At 38.8% G+C, this 18,850-nt stretch overlaps 1 protein-coding gene across 1 annotated transcript in view; it reads left to right on the plus strand.

The window, feature by feature from the left end:
* ARHGAP15 (Rho GTPase activating protein 15) overlaps positions 1-18,850 on the plus strand; it is a 454,296-nt gene that overhangs the window by 65,395 nt on the left and 370,051 nt on the right. The window contains exons 3-4 of the mRNA XM_045031797.1: positions 6,399-6,473; positions 10,946-11,007. Of these exons, the coding sequence (XP_044887732.1) occupies positions 6,399-6,473; positions 10,946-11,007 (137 nt within the window). The remainder of the gene's footprint in view (positions 1-6,398; positions 6,474-10,945; positions 11,008-18,850) is intronic.

Below are 18,850 nucleotides of genomic sequence, written 5' to 3' on the forward strand. Positions count from 1 at the left end.
TTTGTTGTATGAAGGGAGTCACAGAAGTTTATGTGGCTAGTTTTGTACAGCAAATATAAGCTGTAGCTGGAAAGCTCAATCCTGCAATGCACTGAACGTTCTGACCCTGATCCAGCAAAGCACTTAAGCACATGCCTATGTGCATTCCTGGATCAGGGCCAGAGAGCTTACAAAGTGCAGTCTCCAATTTGGGGTGTTTACAAGGGATTCTCCATTATGGAAGTTACAATTTTAGTTTGATGCAGTAAAATAATAGACATAACCCCTGGAGAAGTCCCTTAAAAGGGACGTCAAAACTTGGAGAGAGTGAAAATATCCTTGCAGAAAACTTACTAAAACATCCATTAAAAATCTCTTTCTTGCTGGCGTGAGACAAGCATTTTGGAGAAAATTATAGAGGCAAATAATCTTAACTCTGTTAACCAAATCAGTGTTTTATGCTTGGGAAATCCTAGTGGTCTGCAGGCTGAGATTCTGGCAGTTTGCTACAAAGTAGAGCTTGTTGGGTGAATAATTCACAGTGAATAATTTATTCAACAAATGTAATCTCTTTTTCTGTTTGTGAATTATCCATAAACCGCTTGCAATTATCTGGAATTCACTTGTTCATGATGATTCAGCAGATAATTCCAGGTAATAATTCTTTGTAGATTGTTCTTGAGCAGTTAGGAGGAGTCCATATTTGAAATCCCTGCTGTCTTGGTTAGTTTTGGTTAGACACAAAGATCAGAGTATGTTTCTGTTCATTGCCAAGATGAGTCAGATTAGAATCAGATTTCTAGTGTGAATACTGAGTCCCAAGGTCCCTTTTTAGGATCTGGGTCCTGCTCTGATAAGAGAATAACTAGCAACGAGCTGTGTTTTGCTGGGATTGGTTTATCAGCACACAATCAGAGTGAAGCTAAGCATATTATTTTTAAAAAACATCTTGAGAACAAATGGGAGCACAGAAGGAAATTAAATTAGATATCAAGTCATTGTAAAAGTTCACAGGTATTTTATTTACATTAAATTAATTATGTTAAAATAGTAGTTGTAAGGGAGTTATCAGTCCCTACTGGGATAGCAGGCATATTTTATGGAGGCTCTGTGTATTTGCAGAAAGTATGACACTGGATCAGTTCTTGGATGCTAGAATAACTCCAGTAGTAGAGGGATACCCTTTAGCTAACTTGGGGGAGGAGGGGAGAAGAAGTTGCTGAGGCTGAATTTAACAAAACCAGACTTGCCCACGGACTTGCAGGCGCTCTCTGAGTGGATTTTTAATGCTGCAGGTGACATTGTTGCTGACTGAAGAATATTCATCAAATCAGAAAACTGCTGATAAGATGACTTTCCTTGAGATTCCTTTTTAGAACTACTCTTATAAATCTCTGCGTTTCATAGCACACTATGGGATGAGATAGAGGTGTTATGACAGATACTATTTAGGTTCAAGTTGACATTATTAAGATAATGGGGGTGCATTGTATTGGGATGGTGAAATCCTAAATCATGCCCCTTATTGTTTACCTATAAAACAAGAATATCTTGGAACCAAATTAATGGAGTGAATCCTTCTCTAGGTGTATGTGCACAACTCTTACAATGTGCCCCATACAGTTCTTAGTAATCACCTAGATTTTCAGTATTTTACATGATGTAAAATCGGGGATTAATTTCTAAATTTTGTTTCCAAAGCAGCCCTCTGTCAATCAAGTGGTCCTGTTTAGAACAGATTCCTACTGACTATAAGTATATTTGGGAAGCAGCGATGTAATGTGACCAATAAACTGCTTTAATAGATGGGATATTTACAAAATATAAATATTTATGTTCTGATGAGTTTTTAGACAAATCTCCACAGTATGCCTTTACTTCTGTTGGGAGTTTCTGTCAAGATGCTTTGATTCAATTTATGAAGATCTGAATAAAAGGATGGCACTATCCCTAAACCAAATGCTCACTATGAATTACAAAGAGCAGAAAAAAAACGTTGTTTAAAGTTTTCTTTCATTTCATTTGAGAGCCAGATGTTTGGGGAGATTTCTAATGAAAGTGTTGGTTTGGCTTGATTCACTATAGAGAGAGGCCACAGGTTCAAAGTCTAGATCTAGATTTAGTTTTGGGGGCTGAAGGAGGTTCTTGTCTGAGTTACATTGGAATCCACCATTAGTGCTTGACATGATTTCATATTTTCTACTTTTACAGAAACTTGGGTATCATTTCCACAAAACTACTAATATATAAATCATTTAATAAATAACAACTGAGAGTCCTGTTCTCTCTCAACACACATTCAGTTTCCATTACTGTTTCTGGTGCTGCATTCACAATGAAGATTTTTAATGAATATAATAATGGGAAAAGGAAGTCATCTATATCTGGAACTGGCAATTGTTGTGTTGCTTTCTGGAAATCTTTTGAATGCAGTATCTTCTGTCAGTCTGTTTGCCTGTCTTCACTGCAGAGAATGTGTGGGAGAAACCCACATCGGAGCTATCCTTTTGGGTGACAAAACTGAAATACTATCCCATATTGATGTATCAGTAGAAGAAGTTTTAGAACAAATTGATAAATGTAATAGTAATTAGTCACCAGGACCAGATGGTACTCACCAAGTTCTGAAGGAACTCAAATATGAAATGGCAAGACTACTAACTGTAGTATGTAACCTGCTGCTGAAAAAACCTCTGTATCAGATGAGTGGAGGGTAGGTAGACTGCAAAATACAATGCCACTATGTAAATCCATGGTATGCCCATACCTTGTGTGCAGTTGTTGTTGTTCCATCTCAAAAAGGATAGAGTGAAACTGGAAAATGTTCAGAGAAGGGTAACATAGAAGATCAATGGTATGGAATGGCTTCCATACAAGGAGAGACTAAAAACATCACTGCTGTTCAGCTTAGAAAAGAGTGGACTAAGCAGAGATATGATCGAGGTCTATAAAATCATGAATGATATGAAAAAAGTGAATAGGAAAGTATTTACTCCTTCACATAACACAAGAACCAGAGGTCACCTGATGAAATGAATAGGTAGCATGTTTAATACAAACAAGAGAAAGTACTTTTTGACACAATGCACAATTAGCCTGTGTAACTCATTGTCATGGTGACAGGTTTCAGAGTGTTTGTCTGTATCAGCAAAAAAAAGGAGGAATCCTTGTGGCACCTTAGATACTAACAAATTTATTTGAGCATAAGCTTTCGTGGGCTAAAACCCACTTAATCAGATGCATGGAGTGAAAAAAACAGTAAGCAGAATATATATTATAGCACATGAAAGGATGGGAGTTCACCTGCACATCTACCAGTGTGATATATGCCACCATGTGCCAGCAATGCCCCTCTGCCATGTACATTGGCCAAACCGGACAGTCTCTACACAAAAAAAAAATGTACACAAATCAGATATCAAGAATTGTAACATTCAAAAACCAATAGGAGAACACTTCAATCTCCCTGGACTCTCAATAACAGACTTAAAAGTGGCAATTCTTCAACAAAAAAAATTTCAAAAACAGACTCCAACGAGAAACTGCAGAACTTGAATTAATTTGCAAACTGGACACCATCAAATTAAGCCTGAATAAAGACTGGGAGTGGATGGGTCACTATAAAAAGTAATTTTCCCTTTGCTGATACTCACACCTAATTGTCAACTGTTGGAAATGGGCCACCTTGATTACATTGACCTCGTTATCACTACAAAAGTAATTTTCCCTCCTTTGGTATTCTCCTCTGCTTGTCAACTGTTGAGAATAGGCCACTTCCACCTTAATTGAATTGGTTCGTTAGCACTGACCCCCTACTTGGTAAGGCAACTCCCATCTTTTCATGTGCTATAATATATATTCTGCTTACTGTTTTTTTTCACTCCATGCATCTGATGAAGTGGGCTTTAGCCCATGAAGGATTATGCCCAAATAAATGTGTTCATCTCTAAGGTGCCACAAGGACTTCTTGTTGTTTTTTCATTGTCATGGGATGTTGTGAAGACCAAAAATATAACTGGGTTCAAAAAAGAACTGGATGAGTTCATGGAGAAGTTCATCAATGGCTATTAGCCAAGCTGGTCACGGACCCAACCTCATGCTTAGTGAGACTCTAAACCTCTACTGTCAGAAGCCAGAAGAGGAATCATGGGATGAATCACTCAAACTGTTCTGTCCGGTCCACTCCCCTTGAAGCTCTGGTATGAGCCATTGGAGACAGGTGTGTAGATGGGCAATTGGTCTGACCCAGCATGGCAGTTCTTATATTCTGTCTCTCTCCTTTCCACATCCCATTCCCCACATGCCAATCATGGCTTATGGGAAGAAATTGAAGGATGTTCTCCCCTCTCTTTCTCTGTCCATTCATTCTTCCTTATTTCTGACTGCTTCAAGGTATATCTGAGTGGATCTTGTCCATTCTCTTTAGCATGTGTCAGGCAGGATGGAGAGCATTCCCCTTATCATTGCTCTGGCCATTGTGCCCAAGTCTAGAGCAAAAGAAGGTCTCTGATCAGTCCAGTGGATGTCCCAAGAGTGGTATGCAGGGCCACAAAAAGCCACATTTTGATTCTTGAGCCACTCATTAAATATTGGTTGGCTATAAAGTAGACCTTAGGGAATAGTGGTGTGTCCTTTTATGTAATTTGGCTGAGAGAAAATAATATTTTAAAAAACATTTAGCAATATGCCTGGTTATATGTAAAAGAATAATTAGGTATGGAGGTCTGTAAGAGAGAATTATATGATCTAGACCTGAATAGTTTAGTTATATCTCTTGTGCAGTCTATAGTCTCCAGATTTGTAATGAAGATAAGGGGAAAAAAAGATAAATTGAATTAATTTATTTTGAATTTATACACATGCCTCTGTTTGCATTAATATTAAATTCAATCCAAAATCTAAATAGAAAGACCACAGTCTTAGAAGTTCTCTCAATAGCATCAGCAAATCATTCTTGTTTACCCTACATGCTAATAAAACAGAAACATGACACTCCTGAAAACAAGATTGCAAAATACAGAAAATGTGGTCTGACATATTTTTTCTCCCCAAAGGAGGGACTGCCACTAACTAAAGTATTTCTTATGAAGGCTCGATTGCTTAAGATGCAGAATATTAAGAGAGAAAAACACTTTAGGACACAGCCATGTCACCAGCTGTTACTCACCCCTAATGAAATTGTTAAGTGATATTCTTTATAAATAGGTCAGAGAAACTTTTGAATTGTGAAGAATGTTTATATCTTTATCTGAAATGTTTGTATTAAATTTATAACTGGTAATTCATTAAGCTCATTAGCTCCGACTAGGAGAGCAGAGCTCTATCTAGGATATAGATTTCAGGGCTTAAAATGTTAGTGGTTACATATAAACATGAAGGCAAAGTGTGCAGAAAAATATAGGATCATAATATGGTTAACTGTTTTTTAAAGGAGGCCCTACAGATTAATTAAGAAAAATTGGTAGATTCAGATATTTAAACATAAACACAATACATTATGGCTTTTTTAAACTGTGTTTTAGTAGGTAATAAGAGAATAGATTATGGGGAGTAAAATTCAGTCCAAATTTGATTTTTTTTCTTGTTTTGGTTCCAACTCCCAACTGTAAATCACCCTCTTTTGTGCTTAAAACTAAATTAAAGCACAACCAACTTTTACAAAAAGTCCTGGCATTTCTTTGGGTAACCTGCCTGAGTTTCAGGTTTGTAGGAAAACCTGAATGCAGGTGAGTTTTAGGTTCATTGTGAAAGATTCATGTAGCTCTGATAATTTCCTGGGGTCATGTGTTATGCTTCCATCAATTACAGTTTTGTACACTTTTCTCCTGGGGAAAAAAAGAGGGGACTGAAAGAAATCAAGGCCCCAATCCAAGCAGCAGAATCAGGACCAAAATATTTATGTAGCCTTCTAGTCATGGAAGATTTGGGGATAGCCATTACAATTTCTGGAACATGATATACTAGAACTGGGAAAAGAATCTAACGTATCTCCTATTTCTCTCACTGACTTGCAATGTGGCCTTGGGCTCATCATTAACTTCTCTGTGCTTCAATTTCCCTATCTGTAAAATGGGGATAATGCTACCCATCTTTTTAAACTGCTTTGAGATCCTGTGAATGAAGTGTTCTAGATAAGCTCAGAAGGCTTATATATATGCCAGTTGATTTTAGCTTAATTTGCCAGAGTTGCATTGCAAACATTAGGACTAGGAATGATCCTAAAGTCTGTTCATTCTCAGTGGGAACCAGGTTTTCAAAAACTTCATTTTTATTTAATATATAAAATACATATAGACATATACATACACTGCACATGTCCTTTCAACAGATTGTTTCCGTCTATCCTTACATGTAAACCTTGTTTGATTTGGTACAATTATATCAAGCTGATTCTAAGTTGTAAATGAATATATTTTCAGATATCTCGTCATAGAAGGAATCATTCCCAACATAACTTAATACTCACAGACATCATTAGCCCAAAGGAACAAACGGTAAGCCATTGTATTACAGAATCTATGTATTGCTTTGCTTATTTACTTTAAATATTTTTAATGGAAATATAGTATGTGTTGTATTAAAGATGAACACTTGACACTCTGGATGCTTTAATATGTTAAGGGGGTAGAAAGAAGTAAAGATGTGTGGAAAGTTTGTTACTTAATAGAAATTATACTGTTAGAAACGACAAAGCATTTTAGTTAATGATATACAATTTCAATTTGCTATTGAATCAGGAGCACTAGGCTGACATTTCAGCAATACTAATAGTTGGATGTTAATTAACTGCTTATATTTCTTTCCCAAAAATATTAGTTTGGATTAGCAGAATAAGCAAAGGGAACATACTAGGTGTGAATTTGTTTTAAGTAATGTCTGAGATTTAGTGAAGAGAAAAATATATATTGAGAAGAGTGAAGCCAGTTTTCTGCCTTTGCCCACGCTACTGTGTTTTAACTTAATGTTTTGTACATAATTAGATACCTGTAGAATTTTACTGGAGAAAAGCGGAGGCAAATTAAAAGATTATATTTTTTAAAAGAACATTAACATGAAAATCCAGAATCATCTAGATAATGACATTGACTTCAAAGGGACTTTTGTCTAATTAAAGTCTTCAGAATTTGGCCCAGTTCCCAGGTATAATTCAGTTCAGGAAAGCTATAGAAATCATAGCTGATATAGTATTAATTATATTTTCTGATACTGTTTTCCAATAACACTAGCAGACCACCTCACTCTTGCATATATTAATACACACAAATATGTGAGTGTACATCCCTGTCTGTGATAGCTACACACAATTATACACACTACACAGACACACACAAGTGTGTGTGTGTATATATATAATTTTCATATTTAATACTTTAAGTACAGAAAGAAGCAGCCCTAGGCTTCCAGTATCTTATTTTTATGTTAATTCTTTCAGGGTATTTTGGATTATTCTCTCAACCTTTCCTCAGCTGGAAAGGTGCAGGAAGGTCAACAACTCAAAAACAAATGATGGATATTCACTGAGGCAGAAAGAAAAGAGAGTACTATAAGGACATTTCATGATTTTGTAACTCCATGTCATCCATCAGATGAAGGACTGGAAGAATAAACTGAATTGTCCTAGAAGGATTTCTGTGAAATCACATAAGACACGAAAAGGGACATTAGCAGATGTACTGTGCGATACATGTGCATATATTGTTTTATACAGTATATGTACATAGAAAGAATGGTACCTTTAAAACCTTTTCAATTGCCTTGGTAACTAAAAAACATTACTGCAGTATTCCCTTGGTAGTCCCGGTACTAATTATGGGGAATATCAATGAATACTGTGATAACATCAAGTTATCAAAGACAATTGTAACATTTTTAAAGGCAATCATTGTACTTATAAAATCAGAATAATATACATCTCTACCCCAATATAACGCTGTCCTCTGGAGCCAAAAAATCTTATCGCGTTATAGGTGAAACTGCATTATATCAAACTTGCTTTGATCTGCTGGAGTGTGCAGCCCCGCCCCCCCAGAGCACTGCTTTACCGCGTTATAGCTGAATTCGTGTTATATCGGGTCGCGTTATATCAGGGTAGAGGTGCATAAGAAACTACTGTATATAGAAATAAGAAGCCTTCTGAATATTACCTGGAGGATTTCTAGTGCCAGGATAAACCATGAGATTGGAATACTAGTTCTTGTGTTTTTGAAATATCTAAGTTAAAAGTAGACATCTAAGTTAAATCAAGAGATGGGTTTCAGCTGTGCAGTTTGGATTTGAATTCCCTAGATCCCTCAGTTTTGGTGGTGTATTCATTTGCTGTTCCAGTTCAGGAGTGTTATAGAGAGGGGTCTGAGCAGCAACGTTCTAATCTGGAAATGAATCCTGTTCTTAAATCCCCCAAATTTCAGGATAGGGATTGTTCAAACTGAGTATTGAAATTCAACATTGCTTCTATTTGTGTTCGAATATAATCAATCTAGATATAGTGATGGGCAAATCTTGAAATGATCAAAATTTGGATCTGGTTTGGAGAAGTGATCAACAACTTGTTGATTAGTAAAAGCTCCTCCCAACTGCCATTTCCAGGTGGATGGAAACATTCGGAGAATAACCTTCTCATCTGACATTTAGCACTGCTGGCCCTGACTACACACCAGAAGTGTAAAGCAACAAAAATTGAAGGATGAGAAGGGATGGAAAATGATACAAGGGGTTGTTACAAGTATGATTGAAAAGTAGGAAGATATTGGGGTTAGTTCTTACTTTATCTGAAATTATTCCCCCTTCTCTAGCTAGATGGAACGATGATGTGATTCTGGTGAACAATGCCTGTGGTCCTAAATGTTTTTTTCTCTACACTCCATATTGACACCCATGGATTTGCATGGAACATCCAACAAGGGATGTGGTCAATTTTTAAATCAATATTGGATGTTTTTTTAAAATACATGCTCTAGGAATTATTTTGGGGAAGTTCTATGGCCTGTGCTATACAGAAGGTCAGGCCAGGTGATCCCAATGGACCCTTCTGGCCTTGGAAGCTATGAATGGAATAAGTGCAAGTTGTAGAAAAGGCACACACAAATTCCTATATGTTCAGATGAGGATATCACCCAAAATGTTGTCTGTAAACATACAGATTTTCAGTATGCATGTACAAACATGTATGTATATGCAGTGTGCACAGTATTGTATATTCCAAACTAAAACTCTCATGAGAAACTGAAGTACCCTTTGGGTACCATTGTATATACCATTCTGTTTATATAGTCATATTTTTGTACAGTAAGAACAGACTTGTATATTTGATTTTATAATCCTCCCTTATATATAACCCTGCAAAAGGCTAAAGCCTATGATAGTTTTTAGGAAATCATCTGCTCCACCCTGAGCTGTGATGACTCAGGAGACTATATGAAGTTAACCAGCATCCTCCTGGGACATTACTTCATAAGTGACAGAAGGTGAAGACAGTCATCTTTTAAATCACCAGTCTCCCTTCCTACACCATTTATGTGTTCCTTTCATGCTCTTTTCCAAGTACTAACCCGAATGGATCCTGTTTAGCTAGTGCAATCTGATGAGTTCACAGGTCACGGTGATTTAGCTGAAGGCCAAAATAAAAGTTTCTTCAACATACACTAAAACAATTGCCCAACTCCTTCAATAAGGTGTGGTTACTTTTTGTTGCACTGCCATCATAATCTGGCCATAAAGTTGGTGAAACCAACCCCTCAATCTCCCAAGTATAAGAACAATCATCTAGTGCCATCAATCTGACATAGGAATTCTTACACTACTGAATTTCCTTGCTGCTGGTTTAACAAATAAAGGAGTGTGTGTGTGTGTGTTTGGGGGGATGTTCAAGGAGAGGAGTGATCCAGGATGCCCCTGTGCTCTGCCAATCCTCAATTGCAATTTTGGCCCCCTTTCAGTGTTGCAGCCTAGTGTAATTTAGAGCAATCCTTAGGCTGCTTTAACACTGCACAGGGAGAACTGGCTTTCACAGAGAAGCCCTAGGATTGGGGAACTACAAAGGTGAGGTTTAAATCACACACACACACACACACACACACACACACACACACACACACACACACAATTTGTGCTCTGGCCAGTTTGGCCTCACCAGATGTTCTGGCCCAGTTTTGGTAGATACACACAAGTTGTGGTGTTTTCCTTTGTAATTCCAACTCAAGATTGTGGTGGCAGCGATGAACTACTCACAGTGTGCTTTCCCTGGGTTGTATCACTAGAACATTTTGGTGCAATTGTAAATTTAAGGACAAATGCTGCCCTCACATGAACATAAACAATTCCCATTTGAGTGTGACCTTTTAATGGCTGCAAGAGGTGAGGGCCTTTGTATTACATCTCATTGGAAAGACAGCACACCTAAAAGCATAATGCCTTTTTGCACCTTACAACAGTCTTGAGTTAGTACTGACTCAAAGAGAAAAGTGCCACCTGTAGACATGCACCTTTATTAGATAATCTTTTGGAGGTCTGCCATTCATATACCTGACTCTAGGTAGCTTATGAGAGCTAACGTTTTCACAGCAGAGGGTGCTATGTCTCTAGGATAATATACGTTCTACATAGCTTATAAGCAAACATAAAATTCCTATAGACATTTCATATAACTTAAGATGTATTAGTGAACCAATATGATACATTTTAACCAATGTTTCACTTATAACCAGAAACTTTACTTGTACTTAAACAGGTTTTTTTCAGATGTAATGTTCAGAGTTTCTTTTCCATTTTATTACTATATATTTGATTGACATTAAAGATAACTTGCCAGCACTTGAAAGGAACTGACCACAGATAAATAAAATAAGAATAAGCGATAAAGTGCTACGACACTAGACATTCCTATATATAGAGTCTTGTAGCATGTACTAAATAAATTGGTTCATATTAATAAAATATAGGGTTATGATATAAATATTCTTTCTTGCAGGTAGTGGAAAAAGAAGGATATCTTCTAAAAGCTAAAATTGCAGATGGAGGCAAGAAGTTAAGGTATTGTGCATTTTATGTTGTGTCAATTATATAAAATTTAATCAGAAGTCATATGGGCCGTATCATGAATATCAGAAGTGGCCAATGCCTGGCATATGAACCAAATGCAATCCACAATTTTACTATTCTGCACATGGGTGCTCTCATGTTTAATATGTTGTTGTAGCTTGCTGAGGCTACAGCTCTCAGAATACAGTTGATATAAACTGCCAGGCTATATCATGTGATGTGACCATGAGCCCTGCTTCCATATTAAAAATGGGGACAGCTGCAATTCTGTTCTATTTTATGCACATTAGGTGCAGCCTTTGGGCTCCAGGCAAATAGATAATGCAGCTTTCAGCTGGACAACATTTGGGCACAGCTGGTGTGGACTTCAGGGGTGTGATCTAGACACCCGTATAATTGCTGCTTCCATATAGGCACCTAGGGTAAGACTTTTAAAAGCTGTCAGAGCTGACCTATCTCTGCTGCTGTTGAAGTCAAAGGGAGTTTCACTATTGATTTCAGTGGGAGCACAGTTAGGTAAACACTGAGAGCCAAGGAAAATCCTATCTCTGTAGGTACCTGAATGGCAGCAGAACGGACACAATTCATTCCACCCTCTAGAGGATTATTAGCTAATTGCTATATTATAAAATTCTATATGATGAAAGATCTACATTTTAAAGTTCCTAACTGTCTACATAGTAATAAACTATGTGGGTCTTTTGGGTCAGTGACCCAGGATGTTTGAAAGCAAATACTCTTTTGCCCTTATACATTGCCAAGATCATGTTGTATGACCCCTCAACATCTCTGAGGCATTATATTTTTTCTGGTAGCAAAATCCTATATACAAAGTAAATATAACCAAAAAAACAAATTGCTATACAGAAATGATCAGAACTGACCAAAACAGAGACATTCACAAGTAAACCAAAGGTCTGATTGAGCTTTCCCTTAAAGCTGTATAAAGATGGAGTAAGACCACTGAAGTGTCTGTCTTTGTCATTCTCTGTCACTCCTTGGTTTTGGTTTTCGACTGCAGACTTTTGCAAAATGTAGAGTCTCAGTAATGAGCTCTAAAAAGGGCCAAACTGGGCTAAGTCTTATCTTCTCCAGTGGCTATTTCACAAGGGGGGTTCCTCAATAGAGCATGCCTTACCTCCCTCCTATAAGCTTGTCAGAGACATTGTTCTGTGGGCTGTCTTGTTAGGTTAAGAATGAAGAGTGGGGTGTGATGTAGCTAGTACCCAACCCATGAGGGATGAAAACCACAGCCTTGAATTGACACCGAAAGCAAACTGGGAGCCCTGGAAAGTGCAGATATTGCTCAGGATGGGGCTGTTGTTTTAATAACTGGACTTGTTGTGTCTTTTCTCCCTTCAACACAAGATATGGTGTTACAATCATCCAATCTGGAGGTGACAAACACATGGTTCACTGTGGCCAGATCCTAGTTTGAGAAGAAGTAGCATAGTTTCCTGGCAATCTTGGACTGCATTCATTTCTTGGAACTGTTATGCAGTATTAGTGATGAGTTGAGTCAGCCTCAAGGTCTCATTCTATGTTGATGACCTAAGTACAAAGGAGTATCTGTTAAAACTTAGAAAATCGCAAAAAAGCAAATTAATTCAATCAGACATTTAACATTACTTAAACAAAGGGTATGTATGAGTAAGAAGTGGGGCTTTGCATGTGTTAATACCATGTAGTATTCAGAACAGAAAAGCATGCAGAATATGTTTGTTTCCAGCTCATGTGGTTACACATGGAACATTCAGAATATTATTATTGCATTTATAAACATGGCATTGTCCATTCAGATTTTAAAAGCACTACTGTATTAAAGACGGAGCAATTGTGAACAGTGTTGGTGTTATAATGTGCTGCCATCAGGTGTCCATTTGCTAGAATGCAAATACTGCAGCTGCTGCAAGGCTGATGTATTAAATGTATTGCTTCATTTTACAATATGAAGATGTCAGATTTCACCCTTTGGTGACTCTGCCACCATTTTTTAAACTTTATATAAAACAATTCTATTGATTCAAAAAGATGATTTTCTGCAATATACTTTTTGATTTTCAATTTGGATCTTTCTGCATACTAATATTGAGGACTATCTGTCTCTGTGGATGAAAAACAGACAAAGATAACTTTTTTTTTTTTGGTCTATGTATTCTCTATCCATCTTCTCCCTCTCCTTATTTAGCCCTTACTGCTCATTCACTGGGAGTGAATTTTTCAAAGCTGTGGAATATGCATCTGGAAAAGACTACAGTTGCTGCTGAATTGACTTTCCCAAAGGAAACCTTTGAAAACCTTGAAAACCTTGCCCACACTTTTACATGTCCAGTGAAATTCTGTATATGGATGTCCATCTGTAGAAAAACCAGTTAACCCCCCAAACAATATTTGACCTTATTGAGGTCTGTCTAAGCACTTCATAAACAAAAACTGCTCTTGTGAACTAACAGTTAAAGGTAAATAAGTAGAAACCATGACGTTTTGATTTAAAGATAATTTTGAATTTAAGGAGAATGGTAGGGGAAAAAAACCATCTTGTCCTGAAGCCATACTCAAATATGATATAGTCATTGTCTTGTCTGATTCTGATTCTGCTACACAGTATCCTGCAAGAACACTCTGAATCTTCATATGTCATCAGGGGTTGAACCAACCTTTTTCCCCTAAAAAAGAGAATTCACAGTTCAGTAACACTGCTTGTTGTCACATGGCACTAAAGTCTTGATGCAGAATGCTTTGAAATTACCATATCTAAGACATGGTCTCACCTCAGTATTCCATAACACTAACAATCCATGGTTACATGCAATATATAGATGCAGTGGTTGTTAGCTAACCGCACACATGCATCATCAGGAACATACCTCCAATTACAGTTCTTGTGAAGCTCAGTTCTTTCACTTCTCAAGGGATCCTTCAAAATTATTTTTCAGTTTTCCTCTATTTTTCTTCCACACTGTGGCAGGGTGACGACTCACCGGCGCGGCGCCTCCTGCTGGCTGCCTCAGGAATTAGCTCTTTCCAGCCCAGAGCGCCCTCTACAGGCCGGTGTCTCGCCCGCCGCTGGCTCCCCGTGTCCCTCACGGACCCCAATGCCCCTCTGCTTCAGGGTTCTGCCCCCAGCAGCAACCCACTGTCTCTGGGTCTCCCCTCCCAGGGGAACCCCCAACCCTCTATCCCCACCTTGCCTCAGTGGCTACTGCCAGTCATCATCTAGTCCCCGCTCCCTGGGGTGGACTGCAGTTGGTAAACCACTCATCATCTGCAAGGGGGTTAGGACCTGCTGCCTTTGCTTATCTCTGGGCTGCCTCTCTGCAGCCCCTTTTGTAGGCCCTTTACCAAGGCCTGCAGCCTGGGGTTTTGCAGGCTGGAGCTCCTCAGCTTCCTCTGCCCTTCTCCAGCACTGTTTACCCTAGGTACCTTCTCAGCTCCCAGGCAGCCAGGTCCCTCTCTCTCAAAAAGCTAGAGAAAGACTCTCTTCCAGTCTCTGGCCCTCAGCCCTCTTACAGGGCCAGCCGTGACCTGATTGGGGCATGGCCCCACCTGTGGCTGCTTTCCCCTAATCAGCCTAGCTTTTCACCCACCCCAGCCCTCTCCCAGGGCTTTTTTAAGGTCCCAGGTCACTCCGCTACAAACACCCTTTAGCTTCACCCTGAATTTCAGGCTGAGATGAACCCTAAAACTCAAAGTGAAACTTGGGGTGTATCTGGACTTCAATCACAGAGTCAGACAGTTGCTCATGTAGACATACCTGAGCTAGCTTTAATCTAGCTATCTTGGGTGACAGAGCAGTGACTCTGCAGCAGCACAGACTTCGGTGTGGGCAAGCCCTGCTAGTAATTACCCACAGGCTTCAGGGTTCAGCCCACCCTGAAGCCTGTGCTGCCTTGGCTTTGCCGATATAGTACCTGAGCTAGCTAGATTAAAGCTAACTCCAGTAGGACTACACAAGCTGCAACCCCACTCTGTGATTGCAGAGTAGACATACGCAGTCAAAACAACAGTCTTATGTGGCTTTGTGCAAAAGCAAATTTCACATCTTCAGTGCAAAATTGTAAATAGCTCCAGGTTCTCTTGAAGCTGGGTCACCATTAACAGGAAAGGTTGCAAACCTTAGGGAACCTTCTGATGAATCTGATCTGAGTTCTGAGTTTGTCAGGAGACTTGACATTCAGTAGGTTTTGAGTATCATTGTGAATATTTCACATGGCTTTTCTTGCGACTCCCAGCACCCACTGCACAAGTTTTATGTTGATGAATCAAATAAAGCCAACTTATGTACTCTTGAGCAAGCCTGATTATATGTCTACTAGAGGGGAGGCTCTGGTACACATGAATGCAAATCTCTTGCATACTGGCCCCTATCTTAGTTCTCCACTAGCTTTGCCTGAGTAGACTAGGCCCGGCAAGTGCTTTCAACTTGAGGTCTACTGCTAATTCATGTGTAGATTAATTATGAAATACATACTGGATTGACACTGGATAGGTCAAATAACCCACCCGGTCGGTATTGCCTCAGATGTCCTCACTGGGAATGTAAAATACTAGGGACGTCAACCAAAATCATTGATCATTGCACACTGGTCTGGTAGAGGGGGCAGTAGAAAGGACACTGTCATTGAAGCGTTTTCAGTAAAAAAAAAAAAAAAAAAAAAAAAAAAAAAGGAGCAGCAGGTAAGGTTTGGCTGGAGAACCCTTCCCCTTGGTTTTTACTGGTAGCCATTTTTGAAACCCAGATAGTTATAATACTACCTCATAAGGATATTGTGAGGATTAATTAGCAGAGCTGGTTGAAGTGTTTATTGCAAATAATGGTCCATATCTTCAGCTATTGTGAATCAGCATAGTTTATATCAGCTAAGGATCTGGCCCAGTTATTCATTGTGAATTTGAGGGAGTCTCCTAAATCATTTATACACATAAGTTCTATTGACTTTCCGTGGGACCTATGTTCCTGTGTTATTTGGGTACTTTGGAAAATCCCACCTTAGCCTTCTTTTTTGGTTAGCAAGTCTTCACAAATGGATCCAAATTTTCTTCAAATGTGTTCGCTTTTGGTAAATATTCACTAAATAAACTGGGTGAATAATTTTCAGCTTCTGGGTTGTTCATGGATTGTTGCCTTCAGATATTTGGTTTTGCTGCTCATTATTTATATAGGCGGGGTGGTCACTATATGCCTGAGGTCAAATCCTGGCCACATTAATGTCAGTGAGAGTTTTGTCTTTGATTTCAGTGCATCCAGGATTTCACCCAAGGTATTATTTCTGCTCCTTGATAGAATGACTGAAATATATTAAATAGGAGAGTAATCAGTAGTGAATTCAAGTATCAGAGGGGTAGCCGTGTTAGTCTGGTTCTGTAGAAGCAGCAAAGAATCCTGTGGCACCTTATAGACTAACAGACGTTTTGCAGCATGAGCTTTCGTGGGTGAATACCCACTTCTTCTTCTCTGCTTGCATCTGAAGAAGTGGGTATTCACCCACGAAAGCTCATGCTGCAAAACGTCTGTTAGTCTATAAGGTGCCACAGGATTCTTTGCTGCTTCTACAGTAGTGAATTGTGATTAATTCATAGATTCATAGACTTAAGGTCAGAAGGGACCATTATGGTCATCTAGCCTGACCTCCTGCACAATGCAGGCCACAGAATCTCACCCACCAACTCCTGTAACAAACCCCTAACCTATGTCTGAGTTATTGAGGTCCTCAAATCGTGGTTTAAAGACCTCAAGGTGCAGAGAATCCTCCAGCAAGTGACCCATGCCCCACGCTGCAGAGGAAGGCGAAAAAACTCCAGGGCCTCTGTCAATCTTCCCTGGAGGAAAATTCCTTCCCAACCCCAAATGTGGCGATCAGTTAAACCCTGAGCATGTGGGCAAGACTCACAAGCCAGCACCCAGGAAAGAATTCTCTGTAGTAATTCAGATCCCACCCCATCTAACGTCCCATCACAGAACATTAGGCATATTTACCTGCTAATCAAAGATCAATTAATTGCCAAAATTAGGCTATCCCATCATACCATCCCCTCCATAAACTTATCAAGCTTAGTCTTGAAGCCAGATATGTCTTTTGCCCCAACTACTCCCCTTGGAAGGCTGTTCCAGAACTTCACTCCTCTAATGGTTAGAAACCTTCATCTAATTTCAAGTCTAAACTTCCTAGTGTCCAGTTTATATCCATTTTTTATTGTGTTCACATTGGTACTAAGCTTAAATAATTCCTTTCCCTCCCTGATATTTATCCATCTGATATATTTATAAAGAGCAATCATATCTCCCCTCAGCTTTCTTTTGGTTAGGCTAAACAAGCCAAGCTCTTTGAGTCTCCTTTCATAAGACAGGTTTTCCATTCCTTGGATCATCCTAGTATCCCTTCTCTGTATCTGTTCCTGTTTGAATTCATCCTTCTTAAACATGGGAGACCAGAACTGCACACAGTATTCCAGATGATGTCTCACCAGTGCCTTGTATAACGGTACTAACACCTCCTTATCTTTACTGGAAATACCTTGCCTGATGCATCCTAAAACCGCATTAGCTTTTTTAACGGCCATATCACATTGGCAGCTCATAGTCATCCTGTGACCAACCAATACTCCAAGGTCCTTCTCCTCAACTGATGTGTCCCCAATTTATAACCAAAATTCTTGTTATTAATCCCTAAATGCATGACCTTGCACTTTCAATATTAAATTTCATCCTATTACTATTACTCCAATTTACAAGGTTATCCAGATCTTCCTGTATTATATCCTGGTCCTTCTCAGTGTTAGCAATACCTCCCAGCTTTGTGTCATCCGCAAACTTTATTAGCACATTCCCACTTTTTGTGCCAAGGTCAGTAATAAAAAGATTAAATAAGATTTGTCCCAAAACTGATCCCTGAGGAACTCCACTAGTAACCTCCTTCTAGCCTGACAGTTCACTTTTCAGTATGACCCGTTGTAATCTCCCCTTTAACCAGTTCCTTATCCACCTTTCAATTTTCATATTGATCCCCATCTTTTCCAATTTAACTAATTCCCCATGTGGAACCATATCAAATGCCTTACTGAAATTGAGGTAAATTAGATCCACTGTGTTTCCTTTGTCTAAAAAATCTGTTACCTTCTCAAAGAAGGAGATCAGGTTGGTTTGGCACAATCTACCTTTTGTAAAACCACGTTGTATTTTGTCCCAATTACCGTTGACCTCAATGTCCTTAACTACTTTCTCCTTCAAAATTTTTTCCAAGACCTTGCATACTACAGATGTCAAACTAACAGGCCTATAGTTACTCAGATCACTTTTTTTCCCTTTCTTAAAAATAGGAACTATGTTAGCAATTCTCCAGTTGTACGGTACAACCCCTGAGTTTACTAATTCATTAAAAATTCTTGCTAATGGGCTTGCAGTTTCATGTGCCAGTTCCTTTAATATTCTTGGATGAAGATTATCTGGGCCTTCAACTACTTGGTGAAGGAATCCATCAGCTATCACATCCAGAAAAATCTGAGCCCTATTATTACTAGAACTTGTTCTCCAGTCTATATCTGGGAAGTTAAAGTCTCCCATCATCACAATTCCCATTAGTGTTTACTTCATTAAAAACATTAAAGAGGTCTCTATCCATATCCAAATCAGATCCCAGTGGTCTGTAGCAAATCTCAAGCACTATCTCAGGGGAGGCTCTAGTAGCTTTCTTTCCCAATGTGATTTTTGCCCAGACAGACTCTCTTATCCATTCCATCACTTCTTATTTCTTTACAGTTTACCTCATCATTGATATACAATGCTACTCCACCACCTTTGCCTTTATTTCTGTCTTTCCTAAACAGCACATAGCCT

This window comes from Mauremys mutica, chromosome 10 (genome assembly GCF_020497125.1).
Source record: "Mauremys mutica isolate MM-2020 ecotype Southern chromosome 10, ASM2049712v1, whole genome shotgun sequence".
NCBI classification, from domain to species: domain Eukaryota; kingdom Metazoa; phylum Chordata; order Testudines; family Geoemydidae; genus Mauremys; species Mauremys mutica.